The following is a 21,412-nucleotide window of genomic DNA, read 5'->3' as shown; positions in this document are numbered from 1 at the left end:
GCTAGTGTTTTAATCATACAGCACAGGTAAATCTTTTAAAAATTGAGGGTATAATCCTGCAAAATTTACTTATATGAGTAGTCTCAGTGGGCCTGATTCTCCTCCCAGTTACATCAATGTATATCAGGAGTAACTGAGGTTAGTGTGAGACAAGAATCTGGCCCATTGACTTGTAGGATTGGACCCTGAGCCCACATTTTAGGAAAAGAGTTAGGAGATTATTGAAATTGCATCTGAATTATTGAGTATCTAAATTGTCAGCCTGTGTTGTTGTTTCCATCTTCACAAATGTATTAAGACAAATGGGGCAGACATGGAAGTTAGTGAGGAAGATGAAAACAGATGTTCAGAAGCAATTTTCATAAAAGAATCATGAATGTATGGAATCTCAAAAGGCAAGACTGCTAAATCTAATAGGCTGGTATTGCTCTAAACATTATTCATAACTAGAGATTTTAGTACTGGGAAAAGAATGATAATTGACTGGGGAAGTGGCTTGGTGCTATTTGACACTTTAAACATGACAGACAATCTCAGAAAGAAAACTGTATTTTTCTGCATATTTGATTTCTTTAGTCCCATTTCCTTTTTTCCCCCACCTCAGAAAATCCCTGGGAAGTTTAAGAAACTCTTCACCGAACTTGAAAGTTTGACAGTAAGTACAGTGCTGGTGCCAGAAAAAATTAGCTCCCCAGTTGTGCCCCCTCTAACTTATTTCTTGTGGAACTGACTGCCATTGTCTAAAGTTAAGACTGTCTTTCTCTGATCATGGTTTGCCACAGACTGCACACATCTCAGTAGTGCTGCAGTGGTCTCAAAAAAGAGTAAACACTCATTCTCATGGACTTTGCACAGGGGGAAAATAAAGACCCAAAGCCTGTGCTTGGTTTTCCTGGTGTAAATCTGGAAGTAATCCCATTGCCATGGTAGCTAATCACCAGTCTCGTGCTACCCAACAACAGATGCTCAGAATCTGTCTTATTTAATAATAATAATAATAATTAATAATTAATAATAAAAAGCTGTAGAAAGAGAGAATAGGTATGAAAAAAAGGGGGGGGAATCAAAAGTTGAGAGCCAGACTTTGCCTCCCTTACTTGTGTTGTGAGATACTGCTCAGCATGAGTATTTCCTTTGCCTTCCCTGAGGCTAGCAAGGTTACCACTGAATTGAGTAAAGATGGCAAAATCTGCCCCTTAATGATTTTCATTTTTACTTAATTATCACAATTGGAATTCTTATACAGTAATTACATGGCCTCAAATGTTTACAAAAACATTTAATAGTATGTACTATTTTAGAGTTTTAGAATTACAGTACTTACATTGCATAGAACTGCTCAGCTGCCTTCTATTATTTTTTTCTTTAAGATGTCTGATATGTGTTGTATTGTTTAATGAGTTAATTTTTCACTGGAAAATGGCACTTTTTAGGACAGATATTAAGATGACGAGATAGTGCTAATAGAGATTATGTGGGGAAATTACAGACCAGTCAAATGGTGAATTTCTCATATAGCTATCTCCTATTTTGGAACCATTTCATGTACAGGAATATAATCATTTCTATTTCCTTCATTGTTTACATTTCCTATTCAGTTTAGTTTGTTTCACCTCTCCTAGGAAACCTTTATCTACCTCATTTCCCAAAGAACCTTTTATATCTAAATCACGTTCAGTTCAGAAGCCTATAATGGATTTAGAATTGCACTTTTTATAGCCTATTGATTTTTCTCTTTTATTACTAAAATGATTTTGCAGGACCCTTCTCTGAATCACAAAGCCTACAGAGATGCATTCAAGAAAATGAAGTCTCCGAAAATTCCTTTCATGCCCTTACTTCTGAAAGGTAATGTTAAATGTTGTCTGCCCTTTTTTGCCATGTAATTCCATCTACAGAAATGTGTAATGGTTAGTTACAGTAAGTGTAAGGTGATTTTTCCCACATGTTGTTTCATAAGTTTAGATATAATATGTATGAGACTTCAGCAGCACTTGCTTTGGATAATAGAGTAGCCTTTTAAAAAATAGGTAAGAATCACATTTTTTTTTTCAAATGCTTTGAAACTTTAGAGCCTTTCTAGTCTAGGGTGATTTTATCGGGACTGTACCAATATTTGCTTGTTTGTCCCACGTCCGACCAATGTTAGGTCGGGACACTGGACAAACAAGCAAAGGCTCCGGACCCCGGAAGGGCTCGCGCGCCCCCCCCCATGCCCGCCCCCTCACTGCCCCATTGGCTCCCTCCCCAAATCCCCGCCTCTTCCCCAAGCACGCCATTCCTCCTCCCTCCGCAAGCGCTGGAGGGAGGCCCGGGAGACGCAGGGGAGCGCGGGGCGAGTGTGAGTCCGGCCTGGCCCCAAGCACAGGCAGGACTCGTGCGGGGCGGTACCTGGAGGGAGAGTAAGGGCGTTCTCCCCACCTGGGCAGCGTGAGTCGGGAGCAGTCGCTGCTGCAGCTCCCACTGCCGCTGTGGGAGGAAGCGGCCAAGCACTTGGAGCTTGGCGGCTGCGGCTCTGGCGCCTGGGCCCGAACCCCCCGAGCCTGCTGCGGGGACCCAGCGCGCACAGTGTGCCCAGCCCCTGGCCAGTCGCGTCTGGGCTGGCTGCCCAGCTGGTGCAATCCCGCGAGCAGCGGCGTCGGCAGCCCCATTTGTCCCCCTGCGGGACCCGAGCAGGACGGGGGGGCTGGGGCCTGTTGCCCCCACTCCGGGGCCGTCCGCGGGATTGCAGCAGCCCAGACGCGACTGGCCAGGGGCTGGGCGCGCGCAGTGTGCACGCTGGGTTGCCGCAGCAGGCCCGGGCTCGGGGGGTTTGCGGGCACCAGAGCCGCAGCTGCCAAGCGCCACGTGCTTGCCCGCTTCCTCCCCCTGCATCAGTGGGAGCTGCAGCAGCGGCTGCTCCTGAGCCCTGCTGCCCAGGTGGGGAGAACAGCCGCCGCCTGGCCCCGCAGGCCGCCCCCCCTACTCTCCCTCCAGGTACCGCCCAAGTCCTGCCTGCGCTCGCGGCCAGGCCGGACTCACTCACCCCGGCCCTGTGCTTCCCCTGGGCCTCCCTCCAGCGCTTGCAGAGGGAGGAGGAATGTGTGTGTGTGTGTGTGTGTGTGTGTGTGTGTGTGTGTGTGTAGGGGGGGGTTGGGTTTTTTTTGGTCTGCCACCGTTTTTTTCTCCCTCCACCCTCCACTCCCCCCGCCCCCCGCGTCCCAATATTTGACCTGGGTGATCTGGTCACCCTATTCTAGTCACCTACTGATAATACAGTCCCTCTGAGCTGTGAGTGTGAAACCTTGGGGCTGGGGAAGATAACTTGCATGTCTCTTGAGTGGCACCACCTGACTGTGGATGATGCATGAAAACAACATTGATGGGTACCAAAGGGAGAAAAGTCAAACCTTACTCAGCCAGAGGAGAAGTTATGTTTGATTTAATGGATATTGAAATGGATTTAATTGAGATCAGAATCTCTCCCATTTATCTATCAAACATACATGGTGCTTATGAATGGGGAGGATTTTGGAGTCAACCCCTTCCACCCTGTGAATTCTGAGAAAGACAATGAACAGCTATTCAACATAGTGAGTTAAGTAGCCAATTAAGTGGCAGGTATTTCAAGTATCCTATCATCTTGGATTCATTTATTATTAATCATCTTGACTTTGATCATGACAAATTCATTTGATGTCCTGTATTCCAGAAGTGTTCTCTTTAGTACATTCATTAAAACCTGGTTACAGCTGCAAACATGTAAAATGTTTTCAAGGGAAAATTCTCTAAACAGGCTGAAAATGTCTGGGAGTTGCCAGGTCCCTAGTCATCTGAGGGGTTTGTATATATATATACAGGAGAATTTTAGTTTTGTCGTCATATTTTAATGGATGACAAGATGGGAGTTCTTAAACAGAGAGGGCAAAAACAATCAAACAAATCCACCAAACTCTATGGTCCATTCTCTGTCTACTCTCTGCACTCTGCCTCGGTACATTATGATGTTTGCACAGCAATACAACATTGTATATAAGACCATGTACATGAAACCTAAAAAGGTTAATTGTGACCAGTTACTTACCACAGTTGTTAAGGATAGATTAGGTCACAGAAGTCATGGATGCTGTGACTTCCGGAGACCTCTGTGACATTTTCTGCTTCAGCCCCAGGGTGGTGGGGCCACAGCTGGCTGGGGGCCTCCGCAGCTGTCAGCTGCTGTGGGCAGCAAGTACTGGAAACCCCTCACCCCCCCCCCCCCACCCCGCAGTGGGGCTCAGGCTCTAATTCCCCCCCCCCCAGTCAGCCCCAGTTTGTCACAGTTATTTTTAGCCAGGGTACTTTGCATTAGCTAGTTCCCAATCTCAGAACCATTAATGATTATCTCCAGGAACTCATGGAGGATGGGTGAGGTCCCAGTGGACTAGGAAAGAGCAAACATAAAACCTATTGTTAAAAAGGGGAACAAAAAGGACGTGAAGAATTATAGTCAGCAAATCTTTGATAACTGGAAACATACTGGAACAAATTTTTAAACAATCAATTTGTAAGCACCTAGAGGAGAATAGGATGGTAAGTAATAGCCAACATAGATTTGTCAAGAACAAATTATGCCAGACCAACCTCATTTCCTTCTTTGACCAGGTTACTGGCTTAATGGGGGGGGGGAGCTGTACATGTGAAATATCTAGATTTTAGTAAGGCTTTTGACATAGTCCCAAATGAATCTCTTGAGCAAACTATGGAAATGTGGTCTAAATGAAATTACTATAAGGGAGTGCACAATTGTTTGAAAGACTGTACTCAGAGTAGATATCAATGGTTTGCTGTCAAACTGGGAGAGCGTAACCAGTGGGGTTCCACAGGGGTTTGTCCTCGAATGATACTATTCAATATTTTCATTAATGACTTGGATAATGGAGTGGAGAGTAGACTTCTAAAATCTGCAGATGACACCAAGGCAGGAGGAGTTGCTAGCACTTTAGAGAACAGGATTAGAATTCAAAACAACCTTTATAATTTGGAGAATTCAACTGAAATCAACAAAATGAAATTCAGTAAAGATGAGTGAGAAGTACTTCACTTCAGAAGAAAAAATCAGATGCAGAACTACAAAATGGGGAATAACAGTCTAGGCGGTAATACTGCTGAAAAGGATCTAGGTGCTCTAGTGGATCACAAATTGCATATGAGTCAATAATGTGAGGCAGTTTAAAAAAAAAGCTAATATAATAATGGATATATTAATAGTAGCGTCATATGTAAGACATGGGAGATAATTGCCCCACTCTGCTCAGCACTAGTGAGGCCTCAGACGGAGTACTGTGTACAGTTCTGGGCACCACACTTAAGGCTTAACAGACCTGACCTATGAGGAAAAATTAAATAGAACTGGGCATGTTTAGTGTTGAGAAAAGAAGTCTGAGGGGGAGGACTTGATAAGTCTTCAAATATGTTAAGGGTAGTTTTAAAGAGGACTTTGATCAATTCTTCTCCATGTCCACTGAAGGTAGGACAAGAATTAATCGGCTTAATCTGCAACGAGGAAGATTTAGGTCAGATATTAGGGAAAAACTTTCTAACTACAAGGATAGTTAAGTACTGGAATAGGCATCCCAGGGAGATTGTGAAATCCCTGTCAATGGAGGTTTTTAAGAACAGGTTAGACAAACATCTGTCAGGGATGGGCTAGGTCAAGGTATATTTGCTCCTGCCTCAGCACAGGGAGTCTGGCACAGATGACCTCTCAAAGTCCCTTCCAGCCCTCCATTTCTGTTTTTCTATGAATAGCAAAGTAATGTACTCTGATAAAGAGGAACAAAAACAATATGGGGAGGAAGCAGATTTAAGTCTGAATAGGTAAGAAAAGCAACAAGAATGTTTTCTCATTCTAATTATGAAAAATACCTTGACAGAGTCTCTTTTACGTTAATTGAATGTAAACACCGGGCCTTGTTACTGCACAGACACAGCTTTTGAAAATCAGGCTGATTTTTCAAATATTTAATAAAATCCAGTGTTTCACCCTTACAACATGGCTTGAATGCAATTTTCTGCTCCACTGAATTTATCTAGGCTCTTAGCTGTTGGCAGCAAAGCTGTGCAGTCTTCACAGAACAAGTACAAAATTGAACTCTCCTGGCTTTTCTGTTTTCAGTACAAAGCCTTTCTGCATTAGAACTGACAGAAACATAATCTGTTTTTTTCTTTTTCCTGTGATCATAAATATATATATACCCATTTAGGGACAGATCATGCTTGGTCCTCATGCAGGTGTGCAGTAAGTGGAAGTACAAGGGTAGAGAAAAAGGTGTTTCTTTAAATCTTTCTTTCTCCTGCATGTGAGAAGTGGTCAGAATTGCAGTCAATGCATATAGGAACTGCTCCCTCTTTACTCCCTTGGGAGGGCAGGGTACCCCAGAGCAGAAAGGGAGTTGACGAGGGCCATGTCCCACTCACCACCTCCTCACTGGCCCATTGAGTGGGAGCAGCATGCAGAAGGGAGCAGCCTACACACCATGAATGAGTTCAGTAGTAGGTGGGCTCAGGGCCATCCTTACCCATACGCAAAGCACGCAGCTGCGTAGGGCACCAGGAAATTTGGGGCAAATTTCCTGGTGCCCTGTGCAGCTGCGTGCTGCTCCAGCCCCTACTCCGGCTCTTCCCCAGGCCCCTCCCCTGCTCCGCCCCAGCCCTGCCCCTGCTCCACCCCATCCCCATCCCCATCCCCACTCCCCTGAAGATTGTAGCCAGGCCGGACCCTGCACTCACTGCATGGTAAGTAAAGCAACCCGGCCCTAGCCTGCTCCACTCCCCTGGCACCCAGCCGTGCCACCGGCGAGTGCTGGGGGGTGGTTCCCCCCTCCCCCCCAAGCCTGGCAGCCAGGGGAGCAGAGCATCCTGGGGCCCCAGACCTCCACGGGCAGGAGCAGGGGGAGCTGGCCCCAGACCTACGGGGTGAATGGGGGGGCCTGGCCACTTCCTGAGGGAAGTGGAGTGACCCGGCCCCAGCCTGCTCTGCTCCCCTGGCTCTCAGGCTTGGGGGGAGGGGGAAAGGCAGCTGGGAGCCAGGGGAACAGAGCAGGCAGGGGCGGGGTTATTCCACTTCCCGCAGGAAGTGGCCAGCCCCCCTGTCCCTCACGGAGGTCTGGGGCCAGCTCCCCCTGCTCCCGCCCGCGGAGGCCTGGAGCCCCCCCCCCAACCCCCTCCCGGCTGCGTTGGGCACCAAAATAGCTAGGGACAACCCTGGGTGTGCTTGACCTACTCACTAAGAAATTCAGGCAGGCATCCTGCTTCCCTGAGGCAGAAATCATCCTAGTGCTCCCCTTGGCGTGGGCATCTTTACATCTCTCCTAACACAGGGTGCTCTGCCTAGTAAATTGTAGCTCAGAGTTTTTACCAGCATATAAAGCAGCTAGAATTTCCATTATAAGTAATTACAAAATCCCCTTCAGGCTGATACCTGAGAGTGAGTTTTTGAAACAAAAGGAAGTAAATCAGTTTGACTGTTTTTATGTTCTGGGATTGTCAAAAAGAAAGATGTTCATTGTTTCATCTGCAGATTTTCAGTCCTATAATCTAATTGTATTGGGACTGAGGTTCTCCTCCACCTACAGTGGCAGAGAGGACCAAATGGGGCAGAACGGGGATGGGTTGTTCAGATACCACAACAGTGAGCACGCTATAAATGCCATGATACATAATGGCAGGCAAATTGCTTTGTTGTCCTTTTGCATGGGATCTCACTGCATTCCATGGAAAGATAAATACAACCCAATTACCAAGGGCCATTTGTCAATTGGAAAACATGGCCATTACCTTCGGAATGTATTTGTGACATCCCATCATCTTACTAAAATGGTGCTACAAAAGCATCTTATCACTGCAAGCACCAATGTGTATGTTTCTTAGGTAGATACTCTTCATCTTCATGATTAAACAAGCAGTTCTACCATATGGTCTTGCGACTGCTGTTGTCTCCCCTTTTTGTCTGAAATTAAGGTTTCAATGTGAATTTACCTTAGCAACAGTTGTGTTGCCTCTTTCCTTCCTTTTATATACTGCATGCAGTTTGCATACTGGTGCCAAGTATAGTCAGGGCCGGTTTTACACCTTACGCGCCCCTAAGCCCAGCACCTTCAGCATCCCCCCTGCTTACAGCTGACCTTCGTGTTTTCCGTAAAAAATGAAATGAAAAGAAATATAAATGGTAATTTAAATATTTATTCAATACAATACCAAAAAAATTACATAATAATTAAAACATAACCCACGTTTAACTTTTAGGCACTCCCCTAGAACGCTGGTGCCCCTAGGCACGTGCCTACTATGCCTAATTGGAAATCCGGCCCTGAGTGTAGTCCTATACCTCCCACGGACTTCTTTTTTTTCCATTAAAAACTCTCCTTAGTACTGCTTTGTGGAACCAGAAATAACTGTTTTACTTTCAAAGAGCTAAATCTTGGTATTTGCTGCAAGGTGATTTTTGGCTTAATGGATTGTATTTAATGTTTATCTATTTGTGTGCCCATCATTGTAGTAGGCTTTCATAGTAATCAGGTGTGTGGGGACAGAGGGTGTTTCAGAATTACCGAAGGAAAACAGTAGTCTCTGCAACTTGTTTGTCCCCTCTTCCTGAAGAGAATTTAGTCAGCAGAATTCTGTGTTCATCGATCTACCACAGCCCTGCCTCAACCACTCTAAAATCTCTAGCAGCACAGATAGATTCACAGTGTGCAAGGAAGGAGGGTGGAACCCATGCACAGACAATTACTGTGCTCCCCTTCCCACCATCAACTTTTGATTTGAGCCCTGGATAGCACAGTGTATCATCTGTCTTGTTTGATGGAAAGAGTGTTATTTGTGAGTCCCTAGATTATGTTTAGTGAGTAACAAATTCACATTCTGTATTTGAAATTTCTCCCGATTAATGTTGCCACAGAGGTGTAAATTTTCTGTTTTTTAATGAAAGAACCAGTGATAGTTGTTTGTGCCCTATAAATAACACAAACACGTGGCATTGTAGCAATACTTATGAGACTGTTTTGTTCCTTATTTTGTTACTCCTTTGTCACCATTCCATTCCTTTGTATCTAAAACAACTGAACAAATGCCGTGGCATTTAATAATGTATCTCTTTTTAAACTTTGTAGATGTAACGTTCATCCATGAAGGAAATAAAACTTTTCTGGATAACCTTGTTAATTTTGAAAAGCTGGTATGTATATTTTCTCTTTTACAACTTCCTCTTTTTTGTGGGAAAATCCATCTCTCTCTCTTTTTATTCCCCTTCTCCTCACCTCTTGTGTTAAATGTATCATGCTTTGATAACCACGCACAGTATCTCTCAGCCTTTTCAGTTCTCTCCATGAGCTCCACCTCCTCACAGCATCATATTTATCCTTGACTAAGGGTTTGTCTAAATAGTGGGATAAAATGCACTAGAGAACCTTTTATGCACACCAGCAGGGTCTAAATGGACCAATTAATGCACAACATATTAGTGTGCTTTACAAATTACACACCCGTAGTTTGCATTGCCCCACAATCTAAACAAGCGTAAGTTCTCAAACTGTTGTTGCCTCTTCTCCCTGCTCAGCCTCTTCTCAGAGTTTAGTTTCCCTTCCCTCCCCACCCCCACCGTACACAGCAGCAGGTCACCCCAATTTAACAGTCATCACTGATTCCAGGTATTTTAAATGAAAGTAAGTTCATGATTTGGGTAGGAGATAGAGGAAGAGTAGACACAATGAAAGCTAAATATTAATACAGCTAAACTAATCTTTATGTAGAGGGTAGTGCAGGGGTCGGCAACCTACGGCATGCGTGCCGATTTTTAATGGCACGCCGAGGTCCCGGCTGCTGGTCCCGCTCCGCCTGCTGCTGGCCTGGATGGATGGAACCCTGGGCCGGCAGTGGGCTGAGTGGGGCCAGCGGCTGGAATCCTAGCTGGCAGGAGCCGGTGGACGGAACTCCAGACCAGCAGCGGGCTGAGGCTGAGCTACTCTGCCTGTTGCTGCTCTGGGGTCCCTGCCGCCGGCCCCTCTCAGCACGCTGCCGCTCTGGGGTTCTGGCTGCTGGCCCCTTGCCAGCTAAGGTCCTGGCCGCTGGGACTCCGGCTGGCAAGGGGCCGGCAGCTGGAACCTAGAAGTGAAAGTAAGGCGGAGCATGCACGCTTGGAGCTGGCCGATGCTGGGGCACTCCGCTGTGGGTGGAGGCCCGGCGTGTGGCACGCTCCAAGCTGGGGTCCTGCTGGCTGCCAGAACTCTCCTGCAGGCTGGCGCTGGCGGCCCTGTGCACCGGACTAAGCAGCAGGCAGTCAGGGAAGTGAAAGGGGTCGGCGGGAGGCGTGGTGGAGGTGTCTGCGTCCCAGCCTGTCCTGCTGCCCCTCTCTCGCCACTGTGCCTGGATACCAGGGCACTGCAGGCACGTGCCGTCCCTGCAGCGTGCACAGCTGCAGTCCCTGGGTGGGAAGGGGAAGGGAGCCGCAGGCCAGGGGTCTTCTGCCGCCACCCCCCATTTGCCTGCAGATGCAGTGCCCCCACACAGCTGGCCCACAGCTCCTTATTATTTTTATTTATTTTAAATGAAGCTTCTTAAATATTTTAAAAACCTTATTTACTTTAAATACAACAATAGTTTATTTATATAATATAGATTTATATATAGAGAGAGACCTTCTAAAAAGGTTAAAATGTATTACTGGGACGCGAAACCTTAAATTACAGTGAACTCGGCACACCACTTCTGAAAGGTTGCCTATCCTTGGGGTAGTGCATTAGGCTTTTAGCTTAGGCCAGATATACAGTAGAAACTTTTGCTGGTATAGTAATGTCAGTTAGGAGTGTGATTCTTTACAACATCTCTATACCAGCAAAAACCTTAGTGTAGACAGTTATATTGGTGGGGAAAGTGCTTTTGTTAGTATAGCTTATTTTATTTGAGGGACTGGTATAAGTTATACCAGAAAAAGCACTCTCTTGCCAGCATAAGCTGTGTATGCTCTAGGAGGGTTTGCTGGACTAGCTATACTGGCAACCCTTTTCTAGAGTAGATTAGGCCTTAGTTACTTTAGTATGGGTAAGCATGATTCAAAGTCTACATATTGGAGTGTCATGTTTCAGCAAAATATCATCAGGCTTGTCCACCCTTTTTAGGTATGTGATATGTGTCAAAAGGTGATGAGGCATATCTTTCCTCCTGATCTTAATCTTTTTCTCTCTTTGTTGTGGAAACGACTAGTTTACTGTATTCAGTACCTATTGGTTGAGTAAACAGAGAGAACAATTCATTTCTCCCAGTTTCATCCCAAGGTAACTTTATAACCTAGGTGGTCCATTCTTTGTATGTTCAATTCAATTTTTGTACCTTTTCTTGTTGCAGTGCTTAGAAGAACACTGATTTGCATTTAATAAAAGGTTTTCTTGTGCCTAGTCCATTAACTGTTTGACCTTTTAGATGTTTGCATATAAACTTATTAGCATGTTCTTCCTCAAGCGCTCTCACAAGTATATCTCATTAACATGTAAATTGAACTAGTCCTTGATGCACACTGATTGTTAGTAAATGTCCCTTACAGGCCTATATATTAATTTATTGGAGACAAAGGGTTTGATTTTCAGCTCAGTCTTAATCAGGCCTTTGTTTTTTGTAATCACATGTAGGCCTTGGCTATAGTAAACTAGTTTTGTAAAAAGAACGAGGAGTACTGTTGGCACCTTAGAGACTAACAAATTTATTTGGGCATAAGCTTTCATGAGCTGAAACCCACTTTGTCAGATGCATGCAGTGGACAATACAGTAGGAAGATATGTATACACAGAGAACATGAAAAAATGGGTGTTGCCATACCAACTCTAACGAGACTAATCAATTAAGGTGGGCTATTATCAGCAGGAGGAAAATAAACTTTTGAAGTGATAATCAGGATGGCCCATTTCAAACAGTTGACAAGAAGGTGTGAGTTAACAGTAGGGGAAAAATTAGCATGCGGAAATAGTTTTTACTTTGTATAATGACCCATCCACTCCCAGTCTTTATTCAAGCCTAATTTAATGGTGTTCAATTTGCAAATTAATTCCAGTTCTACAGTTTCTCGTTGGAGTCTGTTTTTGAAGTTTTTTTGTTGGAGAATTGCGACTTTTAGGTCTGTAATTGAGTGACCAGGGAGGTTGAAGTGTTCTCCAACTGGTTTTTGAATGTTATAATTCTTGACATCTGATTTGTGTTCATTTATTCTTTTGTGTAGACTGTCCGGTTTGGCCAATGTATATGGCAGAGGGGCATTGCTGGCACATGATGGCATATAACATATTGGTAGATGTGCAGGTGAACGAGCCTCTGATGGTGTGGCTGATGTGATTAGGTTCTATGATGGTGTCCCTTGAATAGATATGTGGACAGAGTTGGCAACGGGCTTTGTTGCAAGGATAGGTTCCTGGGTTAGTGTTTTTGTTGTGTGGTGTGTGGTTGCTGATGAGTATTTGCTTCAGGTTGGGGAGCTGTCTGTAAGCGAGGACTAGTCTGTCTCCCAAGATCTGTGAGAGTGAGGGATCGTCCTTCAGGATAGGTTGTAGATCCTTGATGATGCGCTGGAGAGGTTTTAGTTGGGGGCTGAAGGTGACGGCTAGTGGCGTTCTGTTACTTTCTTTGTTGGGCCTGTCCTGGAGTAGGTGACTTCTGGGTATTCTTCTGGCTCTGTCAATCTGTTTCTTCACTTCAGCAGCTGGGTATTGTAGTTTTAAGAATGCTTGATAGAGATCTTGTAGGTGTTTGTCTCTGTCTGAGGGATTGGAGCAAATGCAGTTGTGTCTTAGAGCTTGGCTGTAGACAATGGATCGTGTGATGTGGTCTGGATGAAAGCTGGAGGCATGTAGGTAAGTTTAACCGTCAGTAGGTTTCCGGTATAGGGTGGTGTTTATGTGACCATTGCTTATTAGCACTGTAGTGTCCAGGAAGTGGATCTCTTGTGTGGACTGGTCCAGGCTGAGGTTGATGGTGGGATGGAATTTGTTGAAATCATGGTGGAATTCCTCAAGGGCTTCTTTTCCATGGGTCCAGATGATGAAGATATCATCAATGTAGCACAAGTAGAGTAGGGGCGTTAGGGGACGAGAGCTGAGGAAGCGTTGTTCTAAGTCAGCCCTAAAAATGTTGGCATATTGTGGGGCCATGCGGGTACCCATAGCAGTGCCACTGACTTGAAGGTATACATTGTCCCCAAATGTGAAATAATTGTGGGTGAGGACAAAGTTCAGCCACCAGGTTAGCTGTGACATTATTGGGGATACTGTTCCTGACGGCTTGTAGTCCATGTTTGTGTGGAATGTTGGTGTAGAGAGCTTCAACATCTATAGTGGCCAGGATGGTGTTTTCTGGAAGATCACCAATGGATTGTAGTTTCCTCAGGAGTCAGTGATGTCTCGAAGATAGCTAGGAGTGCTGGTAGCGTAGGGCCTGAGGAGAGAGTCTACATAGCCAGACAAACCTGCTGTCAGGGTGCCAATGCCTGAGGTGATGGGGCATCCAGGATTTCCAGGTTTATGGATCTTGGGTAGCAGATAGAATACCCCTGGTCGGAGTTCTAGGGGTGTGTCTGTGCACCAGGGCAGCTCTACCAGTAGGTGCTCCAAAGTGATAGCCTGGTTCCAGTGAAGTCAGTGGTACCAGGATTTTGCCCCTAGTGAAGGCAGTTATCAATAGCCAGCAGCATTTCAACCACCATGTCATCTAGACTTGCTGTGAGAAGGGTCAAACAACATGGTTGTTAATTCTCCTGCCTGCAGCCCTGTGTGCATGAGTGCTCCCACCAATGGTAGCAAGGGTGAGAACTCTTAAGATAAAGATGCAATGTAGACCCACCCCATATAAGTATTATTCTAGTTCATTTGGATGTTTAAGTATTTGATTTGTTGCTATGGAATTAGCAAGAAGTGTGTCAATCATCTTTGTGTTGTATTCCAACCACTTTGTGTTGTATTCCTTTTCCATCTTTTCTTGCCCAATGCCCTTGTAGATTGTAAACTCATCAGCACAGGGAAGGTATTTTCCTCTGTTTGTATTATGCCTAGCATATTCTGGGCACTCTGGCAAAATAAATAATAATAATATTCTCATTGACTTCAGTTGATTCAAGATCAAGCCACTAAACTGCACCTGCAAATAACTAAGTTCAAAATTGTGCTAATGAGCATTAGCACTTGAAATTGATCTTGCAAAAAGAAAAAAAAAAAAGAGAGAGAGAGAAGAGGAGGAGAAAGGAAGGAGGCCTGAATACTGAACTTGCTGTTGCAGATAAAATCTTCTGTAGGGAAGCAATAGACCTACCATCACAGTTGTACTGGAATTTTCCTTATGTGACAGCATCTTTGCTTTGAAATTCATATCTTCATTAGATTCAGGATTTTCATATGTTTATTTCCTGCATTCAATGTGATATGAATACAATGAATCAGAAGCTTGTTCAAAAATGCGAAGAAATAAATTCACTAAGGGAAGAAAAGCTACAAGCTGTTGAGTCAGTTAGGAAAGTATATCATAATAGACCAGACTTAGCAAAAGCTAGGGGGATTGCACTTTTTAATTTAACTTTCTATTTTGTAAGATCTAGACTACAGTTTTTTAGACCAATATTTGTGTCCCTTGCCTTAACATGAGAATTGCAAAGTAATAAATGGATGGAATAAGGTCTAAGGCCTTGGCTACACTGGCAATTCACAGCGCTGCACTTGCTGCGCTCAGGGGTGTGAAAAAACACACACACACCCCGAGCGCAGTGAGTGCAGCGCTGTAAAGTGCCAGTGTAATCAGTGCCTGAGTGCTGCACGCTATTCCCCTCGGAGAGGTGGAGTACTTGCAACGCTGCAAGAGAGCTCTCGCAGCGCTGGCGGCGCGACTACACTTGAATCCGCAAGTGTAGCCAAGGCCTAAATTAGGGTTACAGTATTTCATTTTCTGGAAAAAGAGGATACTACTAGAGAGGAGGGGAAGTATGGGGTGGGGTGGGAAAAGGAGCTGTGTGGGCGGGGGGCACCTGTGACAGGCATACTCAGTGGAGGTGGAGGGCAGTGTCACTCCTTGTCACAGTGGCAGGGCAGCTGGCGCAAGTCCAGGTTGCAGCGGCAGCCATCAATCATTGCTTCCCTGCAAGACCCCTTCCCCAGAGAAGAGAGCCAGGGCCTGAATGAGTGGAAACCAGCAGCTGTGGCTTGCAGAGGAATGGACCAATCAGTTGCAGATGCAGGGAGGGACCAATCTGAAAGTGGACCAGTTAGGGCTCTTTCTGAGCTTCAGCTTGTCTGCTCTGCAGAAACCCTGGACATTTCCTGAAATTTGGAAAAAAAACCTGCCTGGACAGAGAAAAGAGGTTCAAAAAAGAGGTTATATCGCTATGATAACCCTAGTCTAAATGTTACCATTGTATTATAAATATCTTCATATTCTTTGCTGACATCTTTTGCTGAAATATAGCTTCTTTCATTATTCCTCTGTCAATCACAACCACCATCTGTATATCTCTTATAGTAATAACATGTCTTGGCCATCACTGCTGCTTTATTGCATAATCCTGTAAACTTTAACACATCGGTATTTATCATCTTACAGGCAGTCCCTTTGTGGACTAGTAGTACGAACTAGACACATAATGTAAATAAGGGTTTTCAGGATCATGCCCAAAAATATCTGTGGGACTTCTGAGCATACTGATGAGCTGGATTGCCATAAACAGTGGAATTATTGCTAATGATCATGTGCTAAGAGTGGTTACCAGTCAAGTCTCAGGTCTGGTCTATGCTACAGAGTTAGGTTGATGCAAGGCAGCTTACGTTGACCTAACTACAGAAGCATCTACAGTTAAATTTTGATCCCACTATGCTTAATAACTCCGCTTTCATGAGCAGTGTAGAGTCAAAGTCAATGTAGTTAGGTCAATGCAGTGTCAGAGTTGACACTCTGTTGATTATGTTGACTGTTACTGGCTTTCAAGAGCTGTCCCACACTGGCAATACACAAGGAGTAAAGCGTACACACGCACAAGCAATGTAATTACTATGGTAGCTGTATGCCGACATAAGTTAGATCGACTTAGTTTTATAGTGTAGACATGGCCTCAGTCACTGTATGCATTCCTACATATTTATCACACTCTGGTATGCAGCCATCTATTAAAACAATCAGAAAATAGCAGTCCATTTGCAGGTTTCAGAGTAGCAGCCGTGTTAATCTGTATCCGCAAAAAGAACAGGAGTGCTTGTGGCACCTTAGAGACTAACAAATTTATTTGAGCATAAGCTTTTGTGGGCTACAGCCCACTTCATCGGATGAATTTTTTCAGATGAATTAACAGGTTTTCTGTTTTGTAACTGGGTCAGGCGAGTCAGAGGGACAGTGTGAAATGCCTATAGAAGGCACTAAAGAAGGAAGACTTGTGATCAATCCCCATGAGAATGGAGCGTAAAATGGTCCAGTCAGTTTCCCTGGGGCATCAGCCACAGAAGCTAATTTCAGATGGATTGAGCCCATACTGAGTAACAAAGGGAGACATTGTGAGTGACATAGTCGATTCTCCTTTACTTGTGAAAGTCAAATTCAAAATATGGGATATAAACTGGAAGATGCAACTGTGATGGGTTGGATCACAGAAACCCCCTTGGGAGCTGCCACCTGATGTGCCAAGACTACCTCTGCTCCTGTTTTTCCTGCCAGTTCAGGACTCCAGCACCCTGTCTTGCTGAGCCAGACACTCCTGTCTGGCTCCAACACAGACCCAGAGTCTGAATCACTTGTCCCAAAGCTGCAAGTTTACCTGAAAACAGCTCACAGTAGTGTGCTTGTCTTTAGACCCCAACTCCCAATGGGGTCTAAACTCAGATAAATCCGTTTTACCCTGCATAAAGCTTATGCAGAGCAAACTCATAAATTGTTTGCCCTTCATAACACTGAGAGAGAGATATGCACAGTTGTTTGCTCCCCCAGGTATTAATACATACTCTGAGTAAATTACTAAATAAAAAGTGATTTTATTAAATACAGACAGTAGGATTTAAGTGGTTCCAAGTAGTAACAGACAGAACAAAGTAAATCACCAAGCAAAATAAAATAAAATGTGCAAATCTATGCCTAATCAAACTGAATACAGATAATCTCACCCTCAGAGATGCTTCAGTAAGTTTTTTTCTCAGACTGGACACCTTCCAGGCCTGGGCACAATTCTTTCCCCTGGTACAGCTCTTGTTCCAGCTCAGGTGATAGCTAGGGGATTCTTCATGATGGCTCCTCCCCCCTTTGTTCTGTTCCACCCCTTTATATATCTTTTGCATAAGGCGGGAACCCTTTGTCCCTCTGGGTTTCCACCCCCCCTCACTGGAAAAGCACCAGGTTAAAGATGGATTCCAGTTCAGGTGACATGATCACATGTCACTGCAAGACTTCATTACTCACTTGCCAGCACACACACATACAGGAAGACTCACAGGTAAATACAGCCATCTGCAGACAATGGGAATCATCAAGATTCCAAACCATCATTAATGGCCCACACTTTACATAATTACAATAGGCCCTCAGAGTTATATTTTATATTTCTAGTTTTAGATACAAGAGTGGTACATTTATACAAATCGGATGATCACACTCAGTAGATTATAAGCTTTGTAATGATACCTTACAAGAGATCTTTTGCATAAAGCATATCCCAGTTACGTTATACTCACTTTTTACCATATTTTTCTAAAGCTATCCCAGTTACATTATATTCACTTATTATCATATTTTTATAAAACCATATAGACTGCACAACGTCACAGCAACAACAGCAGAAGAACACAGGAATGTCATAGCTCTAGTGGGATTTAAGAAATTGGTCATGCAAACCTAGGACCTCTAATTAGAACTTTATTTTAATCAGTGCAAGGAAATGATGTTAGCGTAAGAGACTGAGGCTTGGTCTACACTAAACCCCCAAATCGAACTAAGGTACGCAACTTCAGCTACGTGAATAATGTAGCTGAAGTTCGAAGTACCTTAGTTCAAACTTACCTCGGTCCACACGCGGCAGGCAGGCTCCCCCGTCGACTCCGCGGTACTCCTCTCGCCGAGCTGGAGTACCGCAGTCGACGGCGAGCACTTCCGGGTTCGACTTATCGCGTCCAGACAAGACGCGATAAGTCGAACCCAGAAGTTCGATTGCCAGCCGCCGAACTAGCGGCTGGGTATAGATGTACCCTGAGAGATTTCATGGTAAATGGAACACAGATGAAAAAAATGATTTTGCTTCACTGATTTATTAAAGAACATGAAGTCTTCATTAAGCATATACTCAGTTGTTCTCATGATAAGCTATTCTGTGAAGGAACATTGTGAACAATTCATATTGTGGTTGTGGAGAGATGAATTATGCTACATCATTCTAAGCTATACTTTGCTCTGGGCAGCTAATCCTTTCCACTTCTGGCTGGATTTTGAAGGAGGTGTGAGAACAGCCTGTATTATTTCCATAAAATGCCATATTGCTATTGTTAATTGCAGGCAGGTTGTTTAAATTAGTCACCATATTCCGTCAAGGGCTTCTGGCCCAATTCAATAGGCTCTTTTCTTTGGATTGTTAGTGCAATCAAAAGAAAACATGCATAAACAGCATTATGGGCCAGATCCTCCACTTGTGAAAACCCAATGTAGCTCTGTTAACTTAGACATAGCTATTCCAATTAATATCCAACTAAGGATCTGATGCTAAAGGTGAAACAAAATTCTAAAGGTTTTTTTCTGTTTAATCTGAGCAACCATCTGCAGCCTATTTTGCCTAAGGAAAAACAGTACAGTAAAAATCTTTTTAAATCAACAACTAATCAAATCGTTACCATGCCATAGACTTGTAAAAACTGAATGAAGGGGTAAAGGCTTGCTGAAAACTTAGCCCATAATGTAGTTTTAGCCTTTTAATGAGAATACAAAGGATGCTTATGACTTATGAACGATTTACTCCCATTAAGTACATCTTCCTCCTTTGGAGTTTTTTACTTTAACAGAAGTCACTTAAAAAAAGAACAGGAGTACCTGTGGCACCTTAGAGACTAACAAATTTATTTCAGCATAAGCTTTCGTGGGCTACAGCTCAGAAGTGGGCTACAGTTCTGAGCTTCTCACTTCTGAGCTGTAGCCCACGAAAGCTTATGCTGAAATAAATTTGTTAGTCTCTAAGGTGCCACAGGTACTCCTGTTCTTTTTGCAGATACAGACTAACACGGCTGCTACTTTGTAAGAAGTCACTTAATTTTTCACATACATGAACACAAATCTGCTCTCCCTGCAACAGTTTAAAACTATTGTCCAGTAGTGCACTTGACACACACTACTCCACTAAGCATGAGGGGGAAAGGGAGGGGGGATTTCAAACATCTCCTTTGAAAGAAGGAAACAGAGAGAAATGACCCTTTTTCGTTGTTCATTTCCATTGGTTCCTAGGAAGACCCCCTCTATCTGTAGTGTCAACAAAATCCTTATGTAAAAGGAGTCTGAAAGAACTAACCTTGTTTCAGGATATGTTGACACCGAGCCACAAACAAACAAAAACCTTCTTCCCATCTAATCTAAGGGCTTGGCTACACTCGAAACTCCAAAGCACTGCTGTGGGAGCGCTCCCACGGCAGCACTTTGAAGTGCGAGTGTGGTCGCGCGCCAGCACTGGGAGAGAGCTCTCCCAGCGCTGCAGGTACTCCACCTCCCCGAGGGGATTAGCTTACAGCACTGGCGCACTGTTTACACTGGCGCTTTACAGCGCTGTAACTTGCTGCGCTCGGGTGTGTTTTTTCACACCCCTGAGTGAGAAAGTTGCAGCGCTGTAAAGCACCAGTGTAGCCATAGCCTCAATGTCTCCAACTCCTGCCTCCTTCCTTTCTCATCATTGCTACAATTGTTGTTGCAAAGTGTGAGGCTGGGGAAGGATTTTCTAGCAAGAGCCCCCCTGTCAGATTTCTGCACTGATATATTGTACTTTTTATTTCACAGCACATGATTGCTGATACTGTCCGATCACTGAGACATTGCAGGAATAACCAATGTGGTAAGTAGTAGTAAAACAGTGTAATTACAAAATTACATTTCCCTTGTTACTTGTCTCTCATTAGTTACATACATATCAAAAGAACTGTTTCCCGGTCTCTCTGCCTCCTCTCCCATGGCCTAGGTTTACTTTTAGAGTAAAACATACTTGCCATTTGTTTTAACTAGAAGAGGGGAAGAGTGTGTTGTGAAAGACACCTCAGCAAACAGAATGTAATTACAGCTACTTTCCAAAGATTTTCACAAAATGCTGTGTTCTCCCCAATCCCCAATATGCACAGTCATCTACCTGTAACGTTACACAAGATCTGAGTTTTATAGACCTGCATCAGAAGGGGGGAAAAAACGTAAAGGCCTCTAATTACCTGGTGAGCTTGTGCGGAATCCTACAGCTTCCAATAACTAGTGGTGTATTTAGGATGGAGATGTAGCGCAGTCTCCTACATGAACTCTCTTTAAGAAACTGATTCAAACTTGTATTGGCATCTCACTAGGTGAAAGGTGATATATCACTGTGGATTTTCATAGTGTTCCATTGAGACCAATTGGGTATCTGTAAACTTTTTTTCTTATTCTCTGTATGACTTGCACTACAATTATACAAGGGAGGGGAAGACAGCACAATGTTTTTTTATAGTGGTAGGGTTCTAATTTTAAACACACTAAAATAAATGCCACATCAAGGCCAAAAACACTCTACCTGGAGGGACTTCAGACCTGTGCTTTAGCCTTAACCTAGAATTTTTTTGTTTTGAAGAATAAATGTTAGATTTTTCCCCTCCTAATGATGTCTACAGGATTTACAGTTTCCTATGGGGGCTTATATAAAAACTTGCATGTGGGCATACAAAAAGGGTAATTGTAGCCATAGTTACCCATTTTGGGTGTTCAAATAGATAAGTCTGCAAGGACTGCATATACAGCTAGGGAGTTTTGCTGAAAATTTGGCCCATAATGTGGCCTAATATAGTTGCAGTCTTTTAAGAATACAAAGGCTGTTTATTAATTATGAACCAATTATTCCCACATGCACTGAAAGGAAAGCATGCAGGTAAGTACATCTTCTCTTACTTTCACTCTGTTAATCCAGACCCTAAAGGAAGCCTTGATTAAACCCGAATATTTACCTGTAAATCTCATTCAGCAGAGTTAATTTATTTTTGTCTTTAAGCAGATCTTTTGCAAAATAAGTTAATGAATTTTTAAAGCCATCTTTGCTTTTTTTTTTTTTTTGTAAATATTTGTGTCATGACATAAATCCAGGTTTAATACCCAAGATTTATCACACAATCTGCTGGTTTGAAGTATGTTGTTGTTGTTTTATTTTACCACAGGCTTGGCCTTATTGTGAAGCTGGCATTTAAAAAACAGTTTA

General features: G+C 43.8%; 1 protein-coding gene across 3 annotated transcripts in view; it reads left to right on the top strand.

Annotated features, from left to right (window-relative positions):
• Window positions 1–21,412, top strand: part of RAPGEF5 (Rap guanine nucleotide exchange factor 5) — a 236,881-nt gene that overhangs the window by 210,684 nt on the left and 4,785 nt on the right. For all 3 annotated transcript variants that reach the window (XM_024106678.3, XM_024106672.3, XM_065583335.1), the window contains 4 exons: window positions 605–655; window positions 1,761–1,848; window positions 9,132–9,196; window positions 19,984–20,038. In XM_024106678.3, coding sequence (XP_023962446.2) covers window positions 605–655; window positions 1,761–1,848; window positions 9,132–9,196; window positions 19,984–20,038 — 259 coding nt within the window. The remainder of the gene's footprint in view (window positions 1–604; window positions 656–1,760; window positions 1,849–9,131; window positions 9,197–19,983; window positions 20,039–21,412) is intronic.

The sequence above is a fragment of the Chrysemys picta genome, chromosome 2 (assembly GCF_011386835.1).
Source record: "Chrysemys picta bellii isolate R12L10 chromosome 2, ASM1138683v2, whole genome shotgun sequence".
Lineage (NCBI taxonomy): Eukaryota > Metazoa > Chordata > Testudines > Emydidae > Chrysemys > Chrysemys picta.
The sequence above is the reverse complement of the archived record's forward strand: the minus strand, read 5'-3'. Positions and strand labels throughout refer to the sequence as shown.